The 27,535-nt window shown below is 34.5% G+C and overlaps 1 protein-coding gene across 9 annotated transcripts in view; it reads right to left on the reverse strand.

Moving 5' to 3' along the window:
- The window catches only part of pdm3 (POU-domain protein pdm3), a 239,966-nt gene that overhangs the window by 5,793 nt on the left and 206,638 nt on the right, over positions 1-27,535 (reverse strand). For 3 of the 9 annotated variants that reach the window (XM_074113851.1, XM_074113849.1, XM_074113857.1), the window contains 9 exons: positions 19,949-20,072; positions 8,402-8,557; positions 8,145-8,291; positions 7,909-8,049; positions 7,560-7,813; positions 3,156-3,579; positions 1,656-1,836; positions 1,415-1,471; positions 742-825 (listed from right to left, as the gene is read on the reverse strand). In XM_074113851.1, coding sequence (XP_073969952.1) covers positions 742-825; positions 1,415-1,471; positions 1,656-1,836; positions 3,156-3,579; positions 7,560-7,813; positions 7,909-8,049; positions 8,145-8,291; positions 8,402-8,557; positions 19,949-20,072 — 1,568 coding nt within the window. Of the gene's footprint in view, positions 1-741; positions 826-1,414; positions 1,472-1,655; positions 1,837-3,155; positions 3,580-7,559; positions 7,814-7,908; positions 8,050-8,144; positions 8,292-8,401; positions 8,558-19,948; positions 20,073-20,515; positions 20,728-24,923; positions 25,949-27,535 lie in introns of those variants that run through there. The other 6 variants (XM_074113855.1, XM_074113854.1, XM_074113858.1 and 3 more) reach the window with 5 other exon arrangements.

Genomic DNA, 27,535 nt, shown 5'->3' on the forward strand with positions numbered 1-27,535 from the left:
ATTAGCTACTCCAATGGTATTCGCACAAACGGGATTGATTGTAGGCCTCCTGAAAAGTCGATGCGCTCAGATAACACATGGGAAAAAAAGGTAGGTTTAGCAGGAAGATTAGACAAACGGTGTTGCAAAATTGTGTGACAATGTGAAGAGCTCGTACAGTTGATTGTTCGCCAATTCGGAGAAGAAAAACTCGCGCGATCAACAAACTTACTGCCTTGCCAGACTTATCAGCTCAATCGACAGAACTGGGTATAATGCTCTAATTAATGCTATAGACCGCAATAGACATTTTTGGCTAATGGGTAGCGTAGGCTTTCCGGCCAATTCCTTTGGAATGTAATCAACTCTCTTTGGAATTTAGTATTGTCAATCTAACCATCTTTTCAATCCTTCTCAACAACCAATTCTGATTTAAGATGAGATACTTTTTTTAAAAAATATATTATGTTAAAGTAAATGTTGATTAAATGAAAGTAAAGTGAAGGAATGTCCATTTCTTCAGGCAGGCTTTACGTTCAACTACCAATTTAGGTGTCGTGGACGAAGGCAATTAGCTATTAATAGAATACTTTACTATTAAATTTCTCATACAAAAATCCAAGACATAGACCGAGAATCGAACCCAGTACCGCATATACATATTACCTTTGCAGGTCTCGCCTCTAACCACTCGGGGCTACCATGGCGCCTTTTGATTAAATGAAAATTCCTATAATTAAAAGAAAATTTAATGTAAATTACCTCTCTTCCGCTTCCTTCATCCATTGTTCCAGCACTGGTTTGATTTTTTGTGCACTCTTTGGAGTTATGTCGAGTTTTTCAAACCTAAAAATAATTTAAAAAACTGATAAAACATGTTTATTAATAATTAAAAAAAATAAACCAGAATTTTTACTAAAATTGATAAGAGGAATATACGAATTAAGAGGAAAAGCTTACAAAAAACGAAAACAAAAATTAAATAAAAAAAAAAGAAGAAAGAACACAGAAATTAGCAGGTAAAGTAAAGCCACAGCGCCCTGGCACTCAATTTATTTTTTTAAAATTATTTTAAAATTTCCTTATAAATTAAAAATTATAATTTTTTTTTAAAAATAAATAAATGTAAAATAAAAGTTTTATGTAAATGGCGCCAGGGCCCTGTGTGGCTTTACAAGGAGGGGGTGAAGAAATTGAAAAGTCATTTTTCTTTTTTCTTTTTTAGATATTTTTTACCGAGAAAAACTATGAAGGACAGAACACTAGTTTTATTTTTATAGCAAATACCAGTATTTTGTCCGTGTTTATACAAACAATTAGAGAGAGAAAAAAATTGTGAAAGTGAAAAAGGAGAATAGAGAGACTAAATATATAATTCAAAATAAAACAAAAAAAATGTCAGTGAATAAAGTAAAAAATAAAACATTTAACGTACATAGATTGTTGCTGGGAAGCTAGTTGGGCCGCACAATACATCTGAGTTGCCAGGGCACTGGGACATAAATATTAAATGAATTAATTACTTGGTATTATTAATAATTAAACTAATATGTTTTTAATTATTATATAAATGGACATTTTATCATTACTTTTGTTTTTTTTTTAGCACAAAATGAACAAAAAAAAACCCTAGAAGAACAAAATAATTAGAAAAACAAAAAACAAAAAAAAATCACCTGCATATAGCCGACTGGGAATACGCGGGACCTTCAGTAATACTGAGCGCCTGTCCAACTTGGGTCTGAGTTAAGCCCAACGATAGTCTTCTCAATTTGAAAGCTTTAGCAAATTCTTTTATCTCATCCAAATTTATACCATCAACCATGTTACCCCGACTTTCGGAGATCATCGGTTGGTCTGGAAAATTAGAAAGAAAAAAGAAATAATAGAATATAAATAGTTTCCTACTAAAGACTAGAAATTTCATGAACACTTTATTGATACACTGTTTAAGATTAGAAGTTTATTTTATTTTGTTTTATGATGACTTAATTTTAAAAGTGAATCCAATAAACAGCATTAAGAACTGAACAGAGATAACATTATTTTTTGGGGTATTTATAGGATTTACAAAACAGTTAGCTTCTAAAAATCAAAAAATGATTCTCCGATTGTTAATTGATTGTGAATACTGGAGATATCTAGTCTGAGCGTTTGTTTTTTACGTCAATATTAGAGTGATATTCAAAGATCTTCAGTTTAATGGAACCTACATACCAAAACAAGGCTAACGATAGAAAACATGTCGTCTGCAAGAGTGAATTTAGAAGTAATCAATGTCCATAAGGTTTTAGTAGGCGAACAATATTTTTTTTTTTCCAAAAAGAAGTTTGGTAAACCAAATTGAATTACAGTTAAATCTTTATTTTAAATATGTAGATTGGAACATCAATATGACTAATTCGAAAACTCTCATTGCACAGCAATTAATAATGATGGGGTTTAGGGTATAAAATTGTTTGTAGATTAATGAAGATTTTTCAAAGTTAAATCTTTTGTATTAAAGCTTCTTGCAACCATTAGTAGCGAATGTTAAGTCTGTTGCATGAATGTACGAATACTCTTGCTTGTACAAAGTTTTGGCTGGGATATGTATTACAGGATATCTGTTATATTACCTTCCATTCAAGTCATTTCAAATGTCTTGAAGCACTGGCCTTTTTAGCAAGACAAATAAAGAAAAATAGGTAGCATCAGTACTAATTCACTACTGCAGCAAATGTGGTTTGACTTGCAGTGCTTCATAGAATTAACAATACTAAATCCACTATATTTTAAAAGATCTATTTAGCTAACTAGGCTAGAATTTTATTTCATGGATGTACGCGAAACTCGATTAGTGATAATCATAGGTTTCATGTTTATTTGTGGGGTTATTAAATGTTCTAATTGTTAGAAAGATAGAAACCCTCCAACCAAAATATAGGAAGTTACTTACAGAAACATTGCATTGTTTTTTTTATTCTGGTAGCTCTACCAATAAAAATGCTCAACTTCCTGCATTTATTTCAGAATAACTGCATTAAATACTTGAAGCATTTTAAGGCCATTCTACTTGAACAGCTATAACAACCATGTTTCACGAATAAACAGGTACAATACAGAAAGCATTCTCTTAGACTCTAAACTTTAAATTTATAACTACGTTATATGAAAGAGGAACAAAAGATATTTACTGGATTCATCCATCAGGTCCAACGGTGAAGGGCTGTGCTGATAGGGCGGTGGAGGCGGCGGAGGCGGATGAAGTGGCAATGACGTCGCCGTGGATTGGCCACTACTACTGCTATTATTATTGTTATTATTACTAGTATTATTATTATTAGAACTATTATTATTATTATTATTATTACTATTAGTGTTATTATTATTAGCAGTAGTAGAGCTATTATTATTATTATTAGAGGCTGTAGCCGTGCTGTTGGCGCTACCAGAACTGTTACTACTTTTACTCGACGGTCCAGTAGTGGTTATGGTGAGATCGCTATTTGACGCCGTTAATCTACTGATCGTGTTCAAAGGCGAGCTAGATGGGTTTGTCGTATTGCCATTACTCAAACCATTCACCGGTGGAGATTTAGAGCCCATGTTCATACCGCTCTGTAACATAAATAATACACATAAATATTATTAAGAGAATGGCGGGGAAAAAATCATGTTTTTAACTGATTTTTATCAGGAAATATGTTTTATACTGATTAATGTACATATATATGTAAACAGATTTAAAATATACTCATTTGAATTTAAAATATTTTCTCTTATTTATCCCTCCTTATAAAGAATAACCTAACCAGAAACATTTTGTTTCAAAGACCCTTTGGAACATGAAATAACTAAAATGAACACCGAACTCTGAAAAGAAATATATAGAATCTTTAAAGTCCATAACATTAGAAAATAATTTAGTGGAAATAATGAACTTGATGCAGTGAAATTTATTCTGTGAATTGTCCAGCAGTTTTTGAGTTAATAAAAAAAGTGCAATTTTAACAACTTAATGTACACCACAGAAGGAAGCAACCATTGCATTCTCACATTTAAAGAAAATGCATTTGATTTTGAAATCGCATTATTGATACTAAAATAATACGATTTGTCATATTACAATTTCATCACTACACATCATACTAATCACACATTGCAAGTTCGATAGCACAATTTTAAGTTTGATTATCAAATAATTGCCACCTACTTACGAGGGTCGTTTGAAAAGTCCGTGCAAAGTCAGAGAGATAGCACTACTGGCGCGTATCGAAGTTATGTTTAGTTAGTAGCATCTCTTGGAAGAACACACACCAAGTTTCAGCCAGATCGGTCTATTTCTTTGTGTTTGGCATTCGTTTGAATCGAGGAAGTCGAGTGATTTTCAAAAAATGGACGAAAAAGAATTTCGTGTGTTGATTAAACACTACTTTATGAAAGGCAAAACGCCTCAGGAGACTAAAGAGAAGCTTGATAAACATTATGGTGACTCTGCACCTTCGATTAGAACAGTTTATAAGTGGTTTCAAAATTTTCGGAGTGGCCATATGGGCACAAGTGACGCTGAACGTTCTGGACGCCCTGTTGAGGTTACTACTCCAGAAATCATTGATAAAATCCATGATATGGTGATGGATGACAGAAGAGTGAAGGTGCGTGAGATTGCTAGTGCTGTGGGCATCTCGAATGAACGGGTACATAATATTTTGCATCAACATTTGGACATGACAAAGCTATCCGCAAGATGGGTGTCGCGATTGCTCACGCTTGACCAAAAACGAAATCGTGTGAAGTGTTGCAAGGACGGTTTGCAGCTGTTCCAGAAGAATCCGCAGGACTTTAAGCGTCGTTTCGTCACTGTGGATGAAACATGGATACATCACTACACTCCTGAGACTAAAGAACAATCTAAACAATGGGTTACCAAGGGGGAATCTGCGCCAAAAAAGGCGAAGACCGTTCCTTCGGCCGGAAAGATTATGGCGACTGTCTTTTGGGATTCGCAAGGAATAATCCTCATCGACTATCTGGAAAAGGGTAAAACTATTACAGGTGCATATTATTCATCGTTATTGGACCGTTTGAAAACCGAGCTGCAAGAAAAACGCCGACTATTGGCCCACAAAAAAGTCCTTTCCCATCACGACAACGCACCAGCTCACACCTCAGCAGTTGTGGTCGCAAAATTAATGGAAATAGGGTTCCAACTCGTTTCACATCCCCCCTATTCTCCAGACTTGGCTCCCTCGGACTACTATTTGTTCCCCAATATGAAGAAATGGCTGGCGGGAAAAAGATTTTATTCAAACGAGGAGGTGATTGCAGAAACGAATGGCTATTTTTCAGACTTGGACAAATCCTATTATTCGGAAGGGATCAACAAACTAGAGCAGCGTTGGACGAAGTGTATAAGCCTAAAAGGAGACTATGTTGAAAAATAAAAAAGGTTTACCCCAAAAAATTAAGTAGTTTTTATTTTTGCACGGACTTTTCAAACGACCCTCGTATTTTAAAATAATTTGACCTTAAAAATAATTGAATAGTATTTTTAATTAATAATAATTACAATTAACTACTAAATTTGTAGCTATTATTGAAGTAATCTACGCTGGAAGTTTGGTGATGAGTTAAACAATGGAATTAGAGGAAATTAAAATAATTAGGTGGACCGAACCCAAATATTAATTAACCAGCTTTCTTAAAATTACATTAATTACAATAATGAATGTAATAATAGTAGTATTTTTTCTTACTTATAAGGATTACGATGTAATTAACATTGAGATATTTTTGAGTAATTATTATTATTGCTTAATAAAAGAATATTGTTGATTATTTTATACGATCATAATAATAACGATAAATACCGATTCGGGTAAGTGAAGCAGCCATAAGAGATTGGTTAAAGCGAAGCTAGTTAGCAAATATATTAATAATGGCTAGGCAAAAGTTGGAGTTTCTTTTAAAACAAAGATGGCTATTAAGGTCTTATGAACGAGTTGAGATTCTTTTATTTTAGCTATGATAGCAACACCGACAGATTCAAGAAAATGGAAGGCAAAAGTCTAGAATGTTTGGGACAATTTGAGATACAAATCCTAATTTAAGCCGTGTTTAAGAGTAAGTACGACGGAAGATGAAATGTAGGCAGACCAAGAAGAGAAGATGGTTGGAATAGAGGAAAATGATGAGCAGGATTAGGTCATGGAGATGTAGGAGCAACACGCAAAAAAGATTCAAAGAAGGTCAGGGGTCGTTTCAGGATAATAACCATGTACCAGCTCATTCTAAAATTTCCATAGAGAATCTGGTTGAGCAGTTTTTCTCAGCTGGAAATTGCCGTAAAGTAACTTGTACAAACTGCTACCTTTAAGTATACAATAGAACTATTTGGTTACCGAGAAGGACCCCGTCAAGGAAAACAAAATTTATGGTTACTATCTAATGCTAAAAATGACTAGCTTAAGGATTGCATTTTTCTCGGGTCGTTCTGCAAAATAGCAACGGTTGGAAACCATTTAACCTAATTTCTCCATCTCTTAACTTAGTTATGAATAAATTCAAAGTTTAATTTGTACTTTTCACTATGATGAAAGCTAGCTAGCAACATTTTATCAGGCATAGATGGTGGCTAATAAAAGTAAAGGACGAAATCGTATTCTGGAAACCCAAGTAATTTTTGTTTTGCTTTGATTAAATAAAGCAATGAAAAGATCAAGAGTATTAAAACATACTTTATTATCGTCATCAAACAGTGAAATTATGTTAGGTTTTTCCAGAACGAATGAAGATTCAACGGAAATGGGTTGAGGAAAAAATAAAATAAAATAAAAAAAGAAAATAGCTTCCTGAGACACAAGCAACAGTGACAGAATCCTACAACGTATTATTTTCCCAAATTTTATACCAAATGTTTGAATGGATTTGGTTTGGTAAATTTATAATTAAATAATGAACAAGCACAATATAATTAGAACAAAGAACAGGAGGCAAATTTAACATAATTTCATCTGTTTAGACTTGAATATGGCATACTGTCACCTGGCGCATTCTACTGCACGTTTTTGTAAGCTGTTACTTTGATATTTTGTTTTTTTTTTACTATTATATTCATTTTTTATTTAAATAACATTCATTTCCCAACTCAATTATTAATAAAAAATGAATTATAAAATTTCTTGTTTTAACACTCACCTGAATCGGAGTTTTAGAAAGGATTTAACATGTTCCCAAAGTTTAATCTAATTCTTCAGCGAAAAACCTACCAAGAGAAAGCTAAGTAACTCTCAGCTTCTCTGGAGCTCATTTTATGACCTTACTTCTGATTGACAATGTTTTGATGGTAAAATAAAGCAATCAAGTTCTACACATTTACACTGAAATACACGCAAGAATGCCAATATAACTAAAAGAACAGCAAATCCATTTGTTCTATGGGATAGAAGAATTCTAGATAACGTGGAATTTATGAAATACTCTTTACGGCTTCTCCATAATCACAGCAAAATAATTTGTCCAAAGCGAAAAATATTATTTGATAGGTATTAAATGATACGAAATCGTTAACTTTAAAAATTACAAAACTGCCAACTTACACTATAAGGTGAACGCCCAAGCGGAGATTTCTGGGATGGTTGTGCAATTGGTTGCTGTTGTTGAGGTTGGCACAGTTGTGGATGTTGCTGCTGCTGTTGTTGTTGATGATGCGCCGCAGCCTGTTGTTGTTGTTGAAATGCATTCAACAGATGATGTTGATGTTGATTATGACCGTTCAATAGATGTGGTAATGGATTTGGTAAAGTCGGTCCCAGGCCGCTATGCGTTGGACTACTGCCTGCATTATAACCTACTGGTTATAACCAAAAAAAAAAGACGATTTAGATTGTTGTTTGTTTGTAATATTGTTTGTTATTGGCATGATAGGTGAATAATAAGTAATAATACCATTATTATGTGCAGCATATTGGTGTGCAAGGTTTGCAAGCGTTGTAGTCATTACTTGACCATTGCTCATCGGCATATTTACCATCTGATTGTTTGTCACTGCGTTTATAGGAATGGTTAGGATAGTTTGAGTTGCAATACCTGTTAATGAGAAGAAAATAAATTATTATTGATTGTTGCAAAAAAAAAAGTCAGCTAAGTAAAACTATTTCTTAAATAATAATAACGATAAAAACCTTGCGAAGTTGGAATTAATAACTGAGCGCCTTGGATGCCTTGAATAATTTGACCAGATGCCAATATTAATTGCGGCATGGCCGTCGGTTGTGGTGGTGTTAACACTTGTTGCGCTGTTGATAATAAATTTGATGTATTCACATTATCTAGAAAAATTACATAAAGAAAAATATAGTTACTGATAAATGTCTTTAGCAAACCGATTGCTTCGAAGACAAATATCACAAAAAAAAAGAAGCAATCCTAGCATACTTACTAGAAGCATTAAGGCTGAGATTAAGGGGTGTATTTATCAACTGGTTATTAATGATACCAGATGAGGTGGCCATGGATGCTGCCGATGGACCGGGCGCTGTACCTTGAAGGCCAGTCAATCCTTGTAGACTAGATAATGTACTCAAATTCAGAAGACCTGTAAGAAAAAAACATTTTTTTAAGTTATAAATTGAAAATTATCATCATCATGTTCATTTTAAAAGTTCTGGGTTGGCGAGAGGTTTGAGGATACGAGGTTGCGGTGAGGAGTAAAATAACGCGGAGGATCATACGGGGTTGTTGCATTCAAATCCAAAAAAAGCAGAAGTATATCAATGAAAAACCAAAATTTAATTTTTTCTGATGTGGATACAAGTCCCATGACAGAAGAGACTATTGTAAATGTATGAACAGTGAATATCGACTTCTAGCTAGATGCTGCACAAAGTCCATTACGGATCGTATAAGAAATCAAAGATTAATATTTCTTCCAGTCAGTCTGCTAGACTCGTACAGTATTATCGCGATTTAGAGCATTACCACTGACCTAATCTCTTTCAATAAAGACGATGACCCCTATTAAGCGTTATAAGTTAGTACTAGCCAATGGGGAAAGACTCATTAATTGGCGATTCCCATTTCGAGTAACCTTCGTAACTAGTTGTCCATTAATAGAGAGCACGGCCTTCTTGATACTTTTCTAGCGGGTCATCGCGCATCAATCAAAAACCTTAAGCCAAGGGGGCAACTCCCAGGCTCAATCCAACTATCCTCAAAAAAGCTTTTTCTTCTTTCATTCCTCTTTTGTAGGATATAACCGGGTAAATAAGACGAGCTGCCCAAAAGGGTTAGAAAATTCCAAATAATGGACAAATAATTCTTTATAATTTACAAAAGATATTCAAGGATTAAATTTTGAAGAATATCTTTTTGGCTTCATAGTAATTCTCTTAAGATGGATTTTTCTAACCCAAACTTTGAATAATAAGTGATCAACCATTATCAAAGATCATAAATCTTAATACAACATAACCAGTTGTAGTTGTTTTTTTTTAAATACATATCTATAAAAAATTAATATTAACTATCAGACATAGCATTTAGTAGGTTTAACATTAAGCTCTAATAAGATGTGGCCCCTTCTTTTATAACGTATAATAATATAGGAAATATAGACACAAAATAAATCATGCTTTATAAATCTCATCTGATTAAAAAAAAATCAAAACTTAATTAGTATTTTTTACTTATTCCCTGATAATTACCATATTGCATCATTATCCCACCATTCGAATTATGTATATAAATTAAAATTTATAAAATCAAAATCAAAAAAAGTTTAAAATTAAAAAGAAAAGCAGATAATAATAAAGGAGCTTTAACGTTCAATTTAATATCAAACTGAGCGCCCCCTCTCTAGAGCCGAAAAAAAAGGATGATCTATTCCAATTAATAATATGATATAAAATTATAAAGTAAGCCAGCTGATTAACTTTTCGATTAAAATTCCTTTATTACCCGAGATATAGAGAAGGCTTTGCCTTTGCCTTGTGTGTGTATTTATTTGATTTATTACTGTAATTAACTCTGTATTCTATTATATACATATATATTTAAACATAGGCACTATGACCTTCCTCATTTTCTCTCAGATTTAACAGCTTTATTCTTTATATAAATAACATTTTTAAAAAAACTAAATTTAAAACAAAGTTATGTAAAAACAATTTCTATATTCGTTTGCTGCTAGTTGTAAGAGAAGGAGTTCCAAAATTACCTGACCGGGTAAAACGAAATCGTATGCAGAGTATTGTTAATCGTTTTTCTTGGTGACTGATTCATTAATTTCCATTTTCTGTCAAAATTTTCTTTTATTTGGTTTTTGCCAAGTTTTTGACCTAGAGGTGGTGCTTTATTTAAATTTTGGGCTGTAAATATTGGTTTGCTTACTGTGAGGGGTGTTAAGGTAGGAATAAGGTAACATGAAGTATTTGTTGTCCACATTCTGAACATGATTCTTCTTCTTCTTCTTCTTCTTAAATGGCGCTACAACTCATGAAGAGTCTTGGCCACCTCAAGACGTGCCCGCCAGGCGTCTCTTTCCTGCGCAGCCGCCCTCCAGTTACGGAATCCTAGCATTGCCAAAGCATCTCTTGCCACACAGTCCTGCCATCGCGTTCTTGGTCTGCCTACCCTCCTGGGACCTTATACGCTACCATCCATAATTTTTTTTTGGGGGTATTTCATCATCCCTTATCCTTGCCACGTGCCCTGCCCATTGCAGTCTTCCGAGTTTTACAATTTTGACGATATCCGGCTCCTCGAACAAAGCATATACCTCCCGGTTTTTCCTGATTCTCCAATTCTGTCCATCACGTACAGGGCCATAAATTCTACGGAGAACCTTCCGCTCGAATACCGCCAAGGAATTCTCATCTACTTTTGACATGGTCCATACTTCGGAGCCGTACATAAGCACTGGCCGGATCAACGTCTTAGGCTGGAAACATAGTGGAGCGGCGAGCAAAGCGGCGATGATAGCGAAGAGCAAAGCGGCGAAATCAAACACAAGTAAACATATGGGACCGCGCATAGTGGCGAGCAAAGCGAAGATAGAGCAACGCTATCTATAGAGAGTAGAGCAAAGCGTTATAACATGTTTGATTTCTTGGCTATCATCGCGCTCAATTTGTAAAGGTTATTTATATTGATACATTTAGTTTAGTTTGTTTAAAGAAACCTCTGTGGAACATTGTATTTGCGAAGCTACAATAGTTTTTAATAATTAATAGTTAAAATTAATTAACAATTAGTAGTTAATGGAGAATTCAGGTAATTTTTGCTACATTTAATTTGGTTCTCAATTCCTTAATGCTAACTTTCATCTAAATACTAGGCAAAATTAAATTACATTTTCACGTCCTACTACTTCTGATCAGAACGAATTCTCCAATCCTTGCGTAGCGTCGTACTACTCCAGTTTTTCAGATGAACAACATTAATTTACGACAAATCATGTAGTGATTTAATAAAATTATTGTTTTTTTTTAATTGACTAATTTCTTTTTATCTGCGTATATTTCTATTTTTTTATTTATTTTTTTCTAACCTTAAAGTGACTGCTAGGATTAATGGGGTTACACAGATTTGTATTTAGTTAATTTTTCTATATTGTGCCTAACTTTTGTTGTGAGTTGTATTACTCAAAAACAATAAAATTTGATTTTGATTAATGGGGTTACACTGGGCTAGTATGTAATCAAATGTTGATAAGACATTCGAAAATACGAATGAAACTTGCCAGGATGTTCCCGAAGTTGTTGGTACAAGTGATGAAATTTACCAAGTTCATTTCTAGACTTATTTATGTCATGAACACTGCAGCTCCTACTACTAAGCTGCTGCAAATACCAAAGTTTCAACGAAGAATTTTCATATAAAAATAGTTCCTCCATCTTGTTTTGTCAAAAGGAGAACGCGACTAAACTCGTCACTATGTGCATGCGAATCTTTGCTCTCTCTTTGATTTGAAGCAGCTATCATCGCCGCTCTGCTCGCCGCTCCACTGTTTCCAGCCTTATACATTTGAATTTTCGTGCTGCGGGAGATAAGCTTGCGTGAACATGATTCTAGAATTTAAAATTGGGAACTTACATATGTTTAGATCAGCAATTGTGGAGGGATCGACCTAGAAGATTGCAGGGATTTGATTTAAATTTTGGGCTGTAAATATTGGTTTGCTTACTGTGAAGGGTGTTAAGTGTACAGAAACATGAAGTATTTGTTGTCTACATTCTGAACATGATTCTTCTTCTTCTTAAATGGCGCTACAACTCATGAAGAGTCTTGTTCCATTTATCTTTTTAACTAGGCTTAAGAGACTTGTTTGGGACCGCTGGATAGAGCTTGAAGTCACTAGTTTTTCATTTCCTAAAAGCCTCCTAATTCTCAGCCTTAAACGCCCTTCAACTGACCCGAAATACTCCATTACTTGTAGTGCCTGATCTACTTCTTCTTTTGTAAAACCTTCACAATCTATTCTTAATAATTTAGGATTTTTGGAGAGAGGTTTTTAAAAAAAATCGTGTATTCTTTTATTTGCCAAACTTCGCGGCACGGTTAAACGCTCCTATGGCTCTCATATGATACGAAGATGTGCTAAGTGAAAGATATAAAGCGTGTAGAGGTTACACTTCATTGTGGTTACAATCAGGTGACTGTAATGGTATTTTGATCGCCGTGGCCTTCTTGATAGAAGTTGTCAAATAATTATGTTTCAAGTTACTTTAGTTTGATCAGTAATTAAGAATATTTAATGTAGGAATCTTTAGACTTTGTGACATCGCACAAAAAAATTCAGCAGATACGCTAGTTCAACTCAGCCTCAAAATTTAGATTTTCTACAGTTTTTTCTACGCAAGTTTACTGGCCAATTTTTTATTTGAGACATTTAATTGGCTGATTTTAGATTAATTTCCATTTGATGACCTTCAAAGTTGATGTAGTGTTCTTCAAAATTTTGTTAGGAAGAAATTAGCCTGTACATAGGGCAATACTAGCGAGTTAATGAGAGACCGAATGATTACGTATTTTTGCAGTTAAATTCGTCGAGTACGTTTTGCGGTATTCTAATTCTTATGATGGTATAGATGAGTCTCGTTAGTTGAAGTTCATCAAATAATTTGGAAGCGTTGAAATCAGTCAGGGTTATTGTTTTACAATTGGAAAGGGCTTGTTTTTTTTTAAATTCAATTTTCAAAAATTTAAAATTAATTAACAAAAAAAAAAAAAATAAAATGGGTTTAACATGAAATTAACAGGAATAAAACCTACCCACACATGTATAGTTTACTTTCGGTCAGCCAAATGTGTGACCCTAAAACCCTTATCAACCAGAACTTCGAAATTACCTTGGCAGCAGGTAGAAGGGCTAAAAGTGGAACATGACAGTGAATTAATGGACGGACTTTAGGCGAGAGAAAAAAGCGGTAACTTTCATTGCATTATGTTAATAGAATGTGGCATACGTCATCTCATCTCTCCTCTCTTTATTTAAAACAGTGCCACTTTTCATTAATTATTCCACTTAATTAAAAACAATTGTTTTATTACATCAGTATTGAAACAGAAACAGAACAAAAAGTTGGTAAAGCTTATATAATAAGTTTTTAAAATGGATACGTCTCATTTAAATGTCCGCTTCTCTCTCATATAACCAAACGAGAACATACATCATATACCATATTTAATGAAGTTATTTAAAATTATGGAGAACGTCTGTTTGTTGTTCTTTAATTTTTTTTTCTCCTCCCCCCCGCACTTGCCCCCCGTATGTTTTGTTTTATGTTAAATGGTGATGAAATGTTAAGTGTTATTTAGGGTGGAAAGTGTTTTAGGGAAATGAGTTTATTAAAAATGTCTAAAACTCTGGTTGGTCAAAAATACACAATTGAAATGAATGATGACATTATGAAAATCTACATGAGCTGAATAATGAAGCTGTCCCGGTGTGGGGGAGGAGATCATGAGGCAGATTATGTGATGGAGCATTACACAGCTTTCAATAATGCAGAATTAATAAGCGACAGGACAAGTCATTGTACAAAAATATTAAAAATAAAAAGATTTGTAGACACTGAAGCATCTTTCATAAAAATAACTTTTCTTGAAATGGTCGCCTGGTTTTTTTTCCGGAAAAACTGGTCATGTGGCAACAGTGCCTTTAGAGGAACGTGGAACGGTCAATTCTGAATGGTACACAACCATTTGTTTGCCGGAAGTCTTCGATGAAATAAGGAAAACAAATAAGCCGCCGTCAGATCATTCTTCATCAAGACAATGCCCCAGCTGTCACACATCTCGTCTAAATAACCGACTATTTGAGCACTCAAAAAAGTCGAATTAATGGGTCATTCGCCGTACAGTCCTGATTTGGCACCAAATGACTTCTTTTTGTTTCCCAACGTCGAAGAATAAATTACGTGGACAACGATTTTTGTTGATGCATTCAAAAACAACCATGTTTTGGAGGTGTCTCAAGAGGAATGGAAAAAAATGCTTTGACAAGTGGTTCGAACGCATGCAGAAGTGTATAGGTCATAAAGGAGAATATTTTGAAAAACAATAAAGTCATTTTCAATGACAAATTACTGTTGTTTTTTTTATTAGGCTCAAAATATAAATAGTGCCCCTCGTATTGATTACAACGCGGAGATCCCGGGTTCGAAACCAGCTGCTGGCCCTTAGATGTTCTCTTTCTAGTAGCTATAGCGTCTTACAGCTCACTGTCCGGTGATGGTCAGTGTGGTCTGTAACAACAGAATTCTTTCTAGAGGCCGGCAGTGCATTGAAAAAGCTCCGGTTGCCAATAACCTCAAATGTTGACGCGCCTTAAATCATAAAAAAAATAAAAATAATAATAATAAATAGTTCAAATATAGTAAAATTGTTGTTATTTAAAGACGTCACAAGCAAAGAGTGAGAGAGGGATTTTTTGCGAATTATAGGTCAACTTTCAGGTTTATTAATTATTAAAGTGGCCCTAGAAGGGTACGATAAAATTAAGTGCCCCCCGCTGGAAACTGCTCCTAAAAGAAAAACAACAGAGACGATGTTGGAAATGGCCCATAGCCGGGATAGAGGAAATCCTCACCCACTTCTCAATTCTTGCTAAGAGATGGTCTAAGGAAGTCATCCTTTAAACTTCCGGAGATGTTTGAGCAAAGGTAGAGGAGCAAAGATAGACTACTGTTCCTACTTCCTACCCAGCACTTTTCCTAGCCTTGCGTATGAATGGCTCGCAGGAAAGGCTATTTTTTTTCCCCCAAAACGAAGCCTTAGGGATACTAGCCTATTCTAGTTCAAGCGGGCTAGGTTAAGGGGATTTATCCTCCTCAGAAATTCTTAGTAATTGGACAAGTATGGGACATAGTTTCTCCAAATCTCCAGCATAATATTAAGAAAATGATGAGGACAACAAAGATTGGAACAAGTTACGACACTGGAAGGGAAGAATTATAGATCCAGATTTCAGTAAGGCCGTTAGTTTTAAAGAACAGAATTAATAGAGAGACTTGTTTTTAAAATAATCTTTCCTTATTGTTGGTCAAAACAATGATTTTAAAAGGAAACAAGTGGTTTTAGGTTAGAAGTTATTATTAAGGGCATTAATGGAAGGGACTAAACACAAATATGTAGTCAATAGGGGGGAGCAAAGGGCGTCAATTAACCACAAATAGCATTCAAGCATGTACAAAAAACCCTTTTAACTACTAACAACACTTACATGAACAAAAAACCAACCACAAATACGTGAAAATTAGCCAAGTGTATGTATAAATGGTTGTGTGACAAAACAGGACTTATAAACCCTTCTCCTTACTGGGCACCCATATTTTCCCTCTTCTATAGAACCTTAACTACGAATACGTGCACAATTCACCCTTTTGCAAGGGTTTGTCCAAGAGAAACACAATGTGACAAGGGGGTTCCGGAAGAGAGAGAGAGACAGAGCGGAAGATCGCAGTCGTATTTCCGGTCTTCTCAGTTCTGTCCAGCAATAAGACTATAGTTCCTGTTTTTTTGTACACTCGGTGACTGCATATTATGCTCACTTCGGTTCTCATATCCACCTCCTAAAAGACTGGGACTGTTAATCTACAGGGGGTTTTTCCAAAGAAAAAGAGCGAGCGAGAGGAGAGGCTGTGGATACCCTAATGAGAATGGTAGAACAGACAATTCACGAGGATGACAAAACACAGAAATGTTGACATATATAAGTACAATATATACACACACTGATTTATGGATGGACAGAAAACTTGCCGAGACTAACCGAGCTATCACGAGCATTCTCACTCTGCAAACAGAGCACAGCTCTCCCCCCCTCCTTACAGATCCCCAAAAACGTTTATTAATTTTCCCGGCCCCCACCCATCTCAAACTCGTCACACTGTCCCCGGTAACATACCACTGTGTGTCTAAAAGGAAGAGTCGACATTCGGGGCCAGCTTTGGAACAATACGGTAGAAAGTGATTAATATATAATGGATTGAAAGACAGAACATACAAACACCTTTTTCACACATAAACTAACACAGCCATTTTGATAATGTGGTATTAATCAGCGAGAAAGGTCCTATATATATATATATATTCATTCACTTTTGTTATACTCGTATAATATATGGACATTAGGATGTCAGTTTGTGTATCAAAACACAAAATAATAATTTATCTAAACTAGCATCATAAATAATAAATCTTCTATATTAATACCAATATTTACTAATTACTGATACTTGATTCAGGGAAATCAGTAATTGAAAATTGGTAATTTCTTTGGAAAATTGGGCTATAAAAATATTTTTCTTTCAAAAAAAAGCATTTTGTTCCTTAAAAAACTTCTTACCCTTAACCCACTTAACGTAATTAAATTTTATCGTATCTCAAAAAATGGCACAAAAAGTATCGTAAATTCTCTGTTTTCGCCAAATCTCGGTACCTAAAATTCCATTAACAATTAGCCTGTCTCCACGAATCCCTTTATTCCCTGACTAAAATAAAGGTAATAAAGGTTAAAAATATTTATTCTGTAAAGTGGTTAATAGCTTTTTATTTCGGAATTTAGATTTTTGTTTCTGTTTAGTTTTCATTAATACTTAAATACGGGCTAAGTCCCTACATTACCCTGAAAATTAGACTCGAAAAAAGTGCCCCTTCGCCCAGAAATTCCCTTAAATTGAATTATTATTGGAAAATGATTTTAAAAAAAGTAGAACTATTGAAGCGCAAAAGGTACAGTTTTTATAAAATTAGAAAATAAAAAAGACTGTCGAATTGATTTTGATACCTTTTGTTGGTTGATTGTGACCAAAAGCTCATCTGATGATGGCAGTAAAAAAACCGGATATCAAATTTCTGAACATTCTGGGCTTTTTTGTTTTTGATAAAGATCATACATTGTATGTACAGACGTACAGAACAATTTGCTATCTTGTTTTCAGGAACGTAGAAAAAAAAAAAAAACTATATTTACGGTATTTAAAATTTCAAAATCGCAGAACTTACAGTTTATTACTAATTACGAGGGTCGTTTGAAAAGTCCGTGCAAAAATAAAAACTACTTAATTTTTTGGGGTAAACCTTTTTTATTTTTCAACATAGTCTCCTTTTAGGCTTATACACTTCGTCCAACGCTGCTCTAGTTTGTTGATCCCTTCCGAATAATAGGATTTGTCCAAGTCTGAAAAATAGCCATTCGTTTCTGCAATCACCTTCTCGTTTGAATAAAATCTTTTTCCCGCCAGCCATTTCTTCATGTTGGGGGAACAAATAGTAGTCCGAGGGAGCCAAGTCTGGAGAATAGGGGGGGATGTGAAACGAGTTGGAACCCTATTTCCATTAATTTTGCGACCACAACTGCTGAGGTGTGAGCTGGTGCGTTGTCGTGATGGAAAAGGCCTTTTTTGTGGGCCAATCGTGGGCGTTTTTCTTGCAGCTCGGTTTTCAAACGGTCCAATAACGATGAATAATATGCACCTGTAATAGTTTTACCCTTTTCCAGATAGTCGATGAGGATTATTCCTTGCGAATCCCAAAAGACAGTCGCCATAATCTTTCCGGCCGAAGGAACGGTCTTCGCCTTTTTTGGCGCAGATTCCCCCTTGGTAACCCATTGTTTAGATTGTTCTTTGGTCTCAGGAGTGTAGTGATGTATCCATGTTTCATCCACAGTGACGAAACGACGCTTAAAGTCCTGCGGATTCTTCTGGAACAGCTGCAAACCGTCCTTGCAACACTTCACACGATTTTCGTTTTTGGTCAAGCGTGAACAATCGCGGCACCCATCTTGCGGATAGCTTTGTCATGTCCAAATGTTGATGCAAAATATTATGTACCCGTTTATTCGAGATGCCCACAGCACTAGCAATCTCACGCACCTTCACTCTTCTGTCATCCATCACCATATCATGGATTTTATCAATGATTTCTGGAGTAGTAACCTCAACAGGGCGTCCAGAACGTTCAGCGTCACTTGTGCCCATATGGCCATTCCGAAAATTTTGAAACCACTTATAAACTGTTCTAATCGAAGGTGCAGAGTCACCATAATGTTTATCAAGCTTCTCTTTAGTCTCCTGAGGCGTTTTGCCTTTCATAAAGTAGTGTTTAATCAACACACGAAATTCTTTTTCGTCCATTTTTTGAAAATCACTCGACTTCCTCGATTCAAACGAATGCCAAACACAAAGAAATGGACCGATCTGGCTGAAACTTGGTGTGTGTTCTTCCAAGAGATGCTACTAACTAAACATAACCTCGATACGCGCCAGTAGTGTTATCTCTCTGACTTTGCACGGACTTTTCAAACGACCCTCGTATGTAGTAACAGAAAGTAGAAAGGCCAAATTTTATCTCAAATACAGTCAAATGAAAATAATAAAATAGAAAAAAAACAAAAACGAACCTACTGGTTTTTCAAAATAAAATTTACAATGTTAACGAGTTTTGAGGGATAAATACTCGCGTACAAGTGACAGCTCGTACATATGGGAGAATAGTTTGTGTGACATGCACATTGCACTCTGTTGCAGAAGTCACCGATAAATATCCTACACATATACAAAAGACAGGGCAATCTACCGTATATACCAACCATTTGGTCGACTGAAATCTATCACAAAAAGTTTTATCCTAAAACATTTTCTGTTACAAAACTCAACATTAACAGGCGGCTGTCAAAATTGCTCATGATTTCATAAACCATTTGACTGAGTGTCTGTGTATGTGATAAAGAGAGTAACACTGGGTGAGAGAAGTGATTTGTAGACGTATTTTGTAAATATTCATTAGGTACTGCAATTGATTTAGAATATTTAAATTGATGCAATGTCTCTTTTAATTATAGATACGTTCAATAATGGTTAATAATCACCCAGTGATTGAAACGAATATAATCAGCTTTGGAATATTTACACAACCTTCTTTTATTAATATCAAAAAATTGGTACCGATAAATTTGCTTCTTAACATGGTCGTTTTTTGATATCGGAATAAGAAGAGTAACCATTTCGGCCAAAAAATAATTGTTGAAAATAACAGGGCTAAATCTATTGAAATCCATTTTAATTGGCAAAATGTTTCCAATTACATTGTCTAGATTTTTTTTTTAAAGCAAAGTGGCAAAGTAATCCATGTTTCTATGAAAAAAATACTTGAAAAACCCTGGAAATATGGCAAGAACTATGTAGAAATGCTTAGTCTGGAAAATGAGTTATAGATTGGAAAAATCCATGAAATCTATTCCGTGGCAACCTGCATATTTCGAGCGTTCACAAATCCGCAGGAAATCTTGAAAGAAACGTTACATTAGCACAGATTTGTACAGAACAAAATCCATAACACACTGTAATCGTTCGTAGCTAGTCTTTGTAGCTAATCGGCTAAAATCCACCACGCAGAAAGCTTAGAATCAGCTTTCTAGAATCTATAAACTAAATACACAATCAACAATCAATTTTACAAAATTATTATAATAGAAACATACCATTGAGTTGTTGTTTAGTTGGATCGGACAAAGTTGGCGATGGACTATGTCCTCTGCTATCAGGAACTCCCATGTTGCCACCGTCTCCACAAGAATCTAAACTACTGCAATCGTCGTCACTTTCCTGCGAACATTTAGAGACCAGTGTTATTGGTCGGCAATAGTAACCACACTTTTTATAAGGTTGAAGCATTATTTTTTTTTTCCTAATCACAAATTTTATAAGTTCAAAGTCTAATTCTTAAATGAACAATTCCCAGTTTTTTAAAAATAGAAAACCGCTATTAAAATGTAATTAAAAAAAGGAGATAAATAATATAAAATTCGCAAATAATGGAAACATTACATTTTAATTATATGGTAATAACTAATTCTTTTATCCATAATTAACTGAAAAAGTACAAAAGAACAATAAATATTTAATTACTTTATTACAAATATCATTTGTCTACATTTTCAATTAATTTTTTAATGAAATAGTTTTACAAAACTACATTTTAATGAGTACTGTTCATAGTTTTTGGGGGCTGATTCAATAATACAAAAAGAAGAAAGAATATTACTTACCAATTTCAGCCATTATTTTTGCCAAGTTTTCGATCTTGGGGACCAGGTCATCTTCAGACATGTGGAATTATTTACAGTAACAGAGTTATACTGTAAATTAACGTGATATCAAAAGTAGTCCATAAAACATTAATTACCTTATGCCATTCACATTATATTTATTTTACATTGTTATATTGCGCACCCTACGCTGACTGCTTATGTACTGAGTGTGGTAGGTTATAATGTTCTAGTATGTGAACAGGTCCAGTGTTACCAATTATCAAAAAAAAATTGTTTTAAGTGTTTTGCAGTAAGTTAGGTGTTTAGATTTTATCTTTTTTGAAATTTAAATTTTTATACGAAATAATTGTAGATTATAATTCTGTTACTGTAAAATATGTTCCACAGTCCCTAGGCCGAAACCTAGGCATTAATGTCTGAAATTGGCAATATTCTTTCTACCTTTTGGATAAAACATTAACTTGTTTTAAAATGTTTATATTTTTAAACTACTCTCTTCTCCCAAATAAATGATTCCCTGAAAGTATACTTTTAGAAGATACAGGCCAAGGTAAAAGTCTATTGTGCAGCATCCTTAAGGATGTCAGATAAAAACATCTATTCCCCAACATTCCTTTGATGAAAAGGAATCCCAAAATTAGAGAAAAATCTTTGGAAGATCTTGTTCTAACACAAAGGAAACTAAATAAAACAAAGTAATAGTTGGTGTAACGTAAAATAAATTTTAAAAATTATTAATTTTTCTTTTTGCATAATTCTATTCTTAATTAAATACCTATAGAGGAAAAAATAGTGAAAAAATTCTAGAGTACATTTTCGAAGCAAATAATAACGCTTAAAAGTCTTAATGGTGGAACTTAGAGGTGGTATGTGGGCGTGAAATTGAGCATGGTTTACGCCCACCTATCTACGGTTCTATTGGCCAATATACACGCCCACTAGTCCCCACTTCGTTCCGCCATTAAAATTTTTAACTCTAAATTTTTCTATTAAAACAATAGTTTAGAATCTTTTCACTATTTTTCCCGCCGTAGGTATTTCATAAAGAATCAACCTATGCAATAAAAATATTTAATAAAAAAAATAATTTAATTTTTAATTTAACTATTTTATTCCGACAAAATTCTTCAATCCAATCAAAACTAGGCTAATGGTAATTGAAGTAAAACATATTCTGCAATCATTCATATACCGTAGTTGTTCGTATAACGTGGAATAAAGGTTCAAAATTATTAATTTTTGTTTTTGTATTAATTCATTCTTTATTAAATACCTATGATGGGAAAAATAGTGACAAACTGCTAGAGTCATTTTTGAAGCAAATAATAATGCTTAAAAGTCTTAATGGCGGAACATAGAAGTGGTATGTGGCGGTAAGAAGCTTTGGATTATATGAACAGAGACGGAGAATGAAACGATCACGTTCCCAATGATGTGGGCTTCCAAACCAAATTGGGATTTGTGTTTTATTTGAAAGGAGATATTTGAATTTACCAGTTTTTATATTACTTACATTAATTATATTATAATTAATTTTTTGTTAGTTTTGATTGTAACCCGAAGTGGCTATTTATTTTTGATGTAATTCAAGTAAATAAATAAATAAATTTTAAGAACAAGATAAGTTTTATTAATAAAAATGTTCAACGAAAAAACGTGACTGTTCTATTAAAAAAACGTTCATAATTGATTTTTTAAAATTATTATTAATAGATTTACTCCGGCGGTTTATCGATAAATTAAGAAAGCAGGTAAATATTATTTTTATTTATGGTAAATATAAATTAAGATCAATTAACTGGCTAAATAATAGGCAAGTATAAATAGGATATAATATTGAGTTAATACAAAAATTTTAATCTAGTTAATCTAGTTAAAAGCGAATAAGATGGTCGAAAAGATTGAGTTGTTTTCAACTTACGATGATGGTATATTACAGTGGAGTTAGTAGGACCTAATAGAACGGGTAAGAAGTGTCTAACAGATAGAATTGGTATTTTGGGGCGGGCGCGGGAAGAAAACGGCGCGAAAACAAGAAGGAAGTAAGAGGAGAAGGAATGCGGTATGATGGAGAAGAGGGAGGGGGAAGTTTGATACAAACAGCAACAGCAGGCCTCTTGCGTGGCGACGCTAGAAGATTGGGGAGGTACCCTCAGGACCCTGGTTAATAACGTCTTCGCTTCCCTATTAATAACTATCTAATTAGTAATTACTCTGCCAGAGGAAAACCCTTAATTACTTGTATGTAATCTTGATCGAAGAGAGAGAGACAGACAGACTACCACTCTTTCTCTCTTGTTCTGAAGAAGATATAGGAAGTGGAGAAACTGGGTAGTTTTGGTGGGATACAAGGCAATCGAGTAAAATCTACTTAACGCTCTGATACAGGCATACCACTACATACGCTCAAAACACTGTACGCACCTACAAAAACATGTACTTCGTGTTAGTAGAGTAAGAGGATGTGCTTAAATGGGTACATTTTGGGTGTATTTGGGTGGAAAGGTGAAGACGAATTGTTGTAGTAGTAGTCGCAGGGGAAGGTTACACTTGTGTACGTTTCTGGTGTCTAACCGAGTTTGGTTTTGCAAGCAGGTTGATGTTCATGGTTTCTGTTTTGAAGTATATGTGTGTGTGTGTACAGTGTTACCAACATAGTCTCCACTGAAACTCCTCTTTAAATCACACATACACACTAATCACCCACTAAATTCTCCAGGACTTCCATCAACAACAACATCATCATCATCATCGTGCCTCTTCAATTTTACACCACAAAAATAATTATATAGAAATCCCGCCCAAGGCCCCACCCCCTTTCAAAATTGGTTTAGCTAGCGTGCCACTCCCCATTGGCTAAAAGTACTGAGGAATATATTTTCCTCATGTCTGTAAAATAAAGCTATTAAATGATCTTCTTTTCGGCAGGAGCTTATGTTGTTATATGAGGTCAAATTGTGTTAAGCTAAATAAGATATTTTGTAACTAATTTCTCGGAGAAATTGGCCACCAATTGCTGGAACAGAAAGCAATCATGAATTCCAGAACTGTTTTTTATTGGATATTGAATCCAATTACAAGTAATTAGAGGTTACAGATGTTTATAATTTTTTGTTTACACAAAGATAATATTCGCTATGCAAAAATGTTAAATGGAGGTAAAAGACGACAACAAAATCAATTACATTAATCAATAATTAATAATAAGAAAAATAAGTGGTGATAGTGCGTTTAATGTATGGTTATATTCCCCGTAAGCCACTTCTCCAAGGAACTTGCAGTCCCTGAGGTTAGTCCCAAGCATACGGTGAATGCAAGATCTGCAGAGGTCTTATTGGAGAGTAAAGATTTGGGTTTAGCGAACCCACAAGCGTTTAGGATCAACATCCTAACAGGTTAAACACACTACAATCACCTACGTTCTATGCACGGACTCTAATTCTTAAGATAACCACGGTCTACGTCACGTCTGTGAGCAATATAAAGAGTGTTCCAGCTTAAGAGAATGGAGTTATCACTTTCTCTATCTCTTATTAGCAGCTCTTAAATTTCTTCTACTCCAGAACAAAGGAAGGTCTTAAGGAATATAGGGATAGAGGAGGTTTAGCCTAGAGACAGTTAGGAGACGTTTCCATCATCGGCAGCCGTGTTGCCTCATCATTTCATCAATACAAACTACGGCTCCGTCATACATTCATTCTAATTAAATCAAACATAATTCTTTTCTATTTAATCCTAGTTTTTTAGCTGCATATTAATATATCCTGCCCATACATTCCGGAGCCTGTAAATCTTAAATGTATTCCACTGGAACTTCTAGCGCACATATTTTAAATAGATTAGCGAAACGCAGTTGTGGTTTTTAAGGAAGCAAACCCCAAACGAGGCTGTACAGCTCATCTAATTGCGCACTACTCAGAAAATAAATAACTTCGTGACGTCATTTCCTTTTTAATAAACATTCTAACCTGGAGAAATTTTCTCATGTCTCTCCAGTGATTCCTTCTCACCTGTTCTCTAATCACCCACATGACTACAAAATTAGGCTTTAGCCTTAAAATCTTGGGACAGGGCTCTCCTTTTTTACAAACTAAAAACAAAGACGAAATTCGAATTTCTAATTTGAAAACTTCTAACAAAACAAAATCACTCTTTAAATTTTTTAATCAACACTTTTGCAATTTCTTATTAATCAATTACTGGTGTTTTTTTGGAAAGGGAAAACTGAAATGGAAATGAGAACTCTCGAGAAGAAGATAGATAACAATAAAGATACACTTCAGGGTAAATATGAATACAAAGTTCATTTAAGTAGTGTGTAAAGCTTGTGATACCAGATAAGTTACTTAGTCCTTTTGTCTTTAGAACTTCACTTACATACGGCAAGGCCAAAAAGTCCACTTACTTTAGACTTGCTCCTTTCTATTTTAAGGAAAACGAGTAAGTTTTGAAACGCGCTTGCGCATACAATAGACGTATCACTAGACACAAAAACACACGATAATAGAAGTCAACAAAACGTACATACTTATATATAACCCTAAAGTAACCTCTTCTTATTTCACTCCAGTACGGCCAACTTTAATCAGTTCAATTAATTTTTTAATTATCCCAGCCGAATGTAATTAGTATTTTATCTGTGTGGGGCCATCTCTAGAAACTCCAGCACAACACTGCGTGCACTGCCTTTCCTCACTCTCTCTCACTCTCTCTCTCTCTCGTAACCCTCATCACCGTCCGTGCCTAGCCCAACTCTCGCGCCCATTTCACCCGCCATCCACAACCTTTTCCCGCCATATACTTCATCTCCCAAGGCGGCGCGTGCTATTTTCTGCTGAATATGCTTCATTTGAATTAATATAATTTTTTTTCTCATTTTTATTTTTTCTTCTTCTTTTTTTATATTATTACTTTTAATTCGAAAATTAATTAAAATACTCATTTATTCGTTGACTATTCCCTTGGGAAAATAAGGGTGTAGCTCACTTGCATCAACTGTATCTACTAGTCCACGCTATGGGTTGAATCTAAATAGAAATGTGTAAACAATAATGTTGACTACATCCATGATTAATACTCCTAACCAGATTTTAAATACATCAAGAATTGAATTACCCTCTGATAAAAAAATGTTGAGCTGTATTCACGGCGAAAGCGGTAGTAGATCCCAAGGGATTGGATTGCTACTTGCATCTTTACTGAAGCAAAATGAAGTAGAATCAAATGACGTTGAAATAACAAGTTTACTGTGATTTTGGGTCATGCTGGGAGAATGGGCGAAAAGAGAGGAGATCAAACTCCAGTTTTTCCTGTAAAAAGTTAAAAAGAGAAGAAGTTGACCTTGCCTAAAGAGGGTTTCATGTGGACGAATGATGGAAAGAGTGCAAAAAGAGAATGGAAAGATTGTCGATTAATTGGAAGCACGGGCTATAACCGAACGTTTGGAGTGGTTAGAGTAATTGGAAAACCGAAAAAAGATGGTTTGAATGTCTGTCGTCATTCTCAAAGAATACATTATATGAAGCATACATAATTCTTCCCAACTTAGTTTGTAAAATGAAATTTTAGAGCATGGGGTCCCTTAAATCCATTTCAAGGGGTTGATAAACCGTTTTTAAGGGGGTCCTGAAAAGATGGTGTATTTAAAAACATGTAGGTGTAATTATAGGTGATAAGGTGATAAATACAGTTATTTATCTTTTTTATATACGTAAAGAGTTTGTCTACAAAGAGTGAGGCAAAAAATAGTAAATGTTTCATAATTACTTATTTAAATTTTAAATAATCGATAATTATCGATGAATAAAGTAATAATTTATGAATAGATCCGTAACTGTAAAGGGACTTCCGCTGGGTCCCTCTTAGATGAAGTGATAACGAATGTTTGTTCATCACTCAGCTTCATAAGTAAAGAAATACAAGTAGAATCAAATAAGGAAGCAAATTGGTCCCGTATTTGAGTCATATAGATCTCAAAATAGCTCTGCTTGGACTGAATATAAACAACCCGTTTTGCATGTCGATTAAGCACTCCACTAATCGATTTTGAAATCTATAAAAGATAACTCTGCAGTCAAAATACCATTTTGTGGGGTGGGGCAAGAATAAAAATGCTGTTGTACAGTTGTTTTTTTTTTTTTTAAAAAATCCTTCCATTGGACGCATTAATTACTTGAATTCTAAAAGACTTCGTCAAAGTTTGATTTTTTCCCCTTACCCAATACACTAATGGGAAGTTAACGGGAAAAATTGGCCAAACTACGAGATACGAGAATTTTATGTTGCTCGCCAAACTAGGCATCACTGTACGTGTGTAGTTTCAAATCCTGGTTAGAGTGAGACAGATGTTTTCTTCTTCTCCTTCTACTGCTGTATACTCGATCAAAAATGATTCACCATAAATCAAGTGAAAACAGATCAAAACCCCTTTTCATCACCCAATTTTTTTTTTTTTTTCTTTTTAACCGTAAATTAATAGGGTTCCTCTTTGAATACGAAATTTCCCTTTAGGCTGTCAGCAAAAGATGGCCCTCCCACACTAAGGGCATTAGAGTACTTAGAAAGATGGGGGGAGGAAAACTGGTGTAATTGTCACGACACTGGTGGAGACAAAATGAACGATTTTTAAGGTATTTACCAGCCAATTAATATTCCCCTTTTGTTAAGAAAAACTACCTTAGTTCTAAACTCGGGCTTAACGACAAGCCCTTGTCTTGTACAGGATTTACCTGTCAAATACCTTTTCTCTCCTCCCTGACCTTCTCCTTCTTGGTAACTTTATTCTAAAATAACAAATGACTTATTTATTACGCTTCAAAAAAAGAAAAGTGTGGAGCAGTAATTTTTAAGGTCTTCCAAACAGAATTGTCCATAAATTTTTGCAGTTAATTTGGTGCCAAAATTGTTGCCATTAATTTAGCTCGAATAGTTGTAAAATAAATAAATAAATAAATTACCGACGAACAGAGAAAATGCTGGAGAACCCCCAGGGAAGAGAGAGGAATCGACCACTTCCTA

The sequence above is a fragment of the Rhodnius prolixus genome, unplaced genomic scaffold (assembly GCF_049639745.1).
Source record: "Rhodnius prolixus isolate KJV_2025 unplaced genomic scaffold, Rpr scaffold_7, whole genome shotgun sequence".
In the NCBI taxonomy this organism is placed as follows: domain Eukaryota; kingdom Metazoa; phylum Arthropoda; class Insecta; order Hemiptera; family Reduviidae; genus Rhodnius; species Rhodnius prolixus.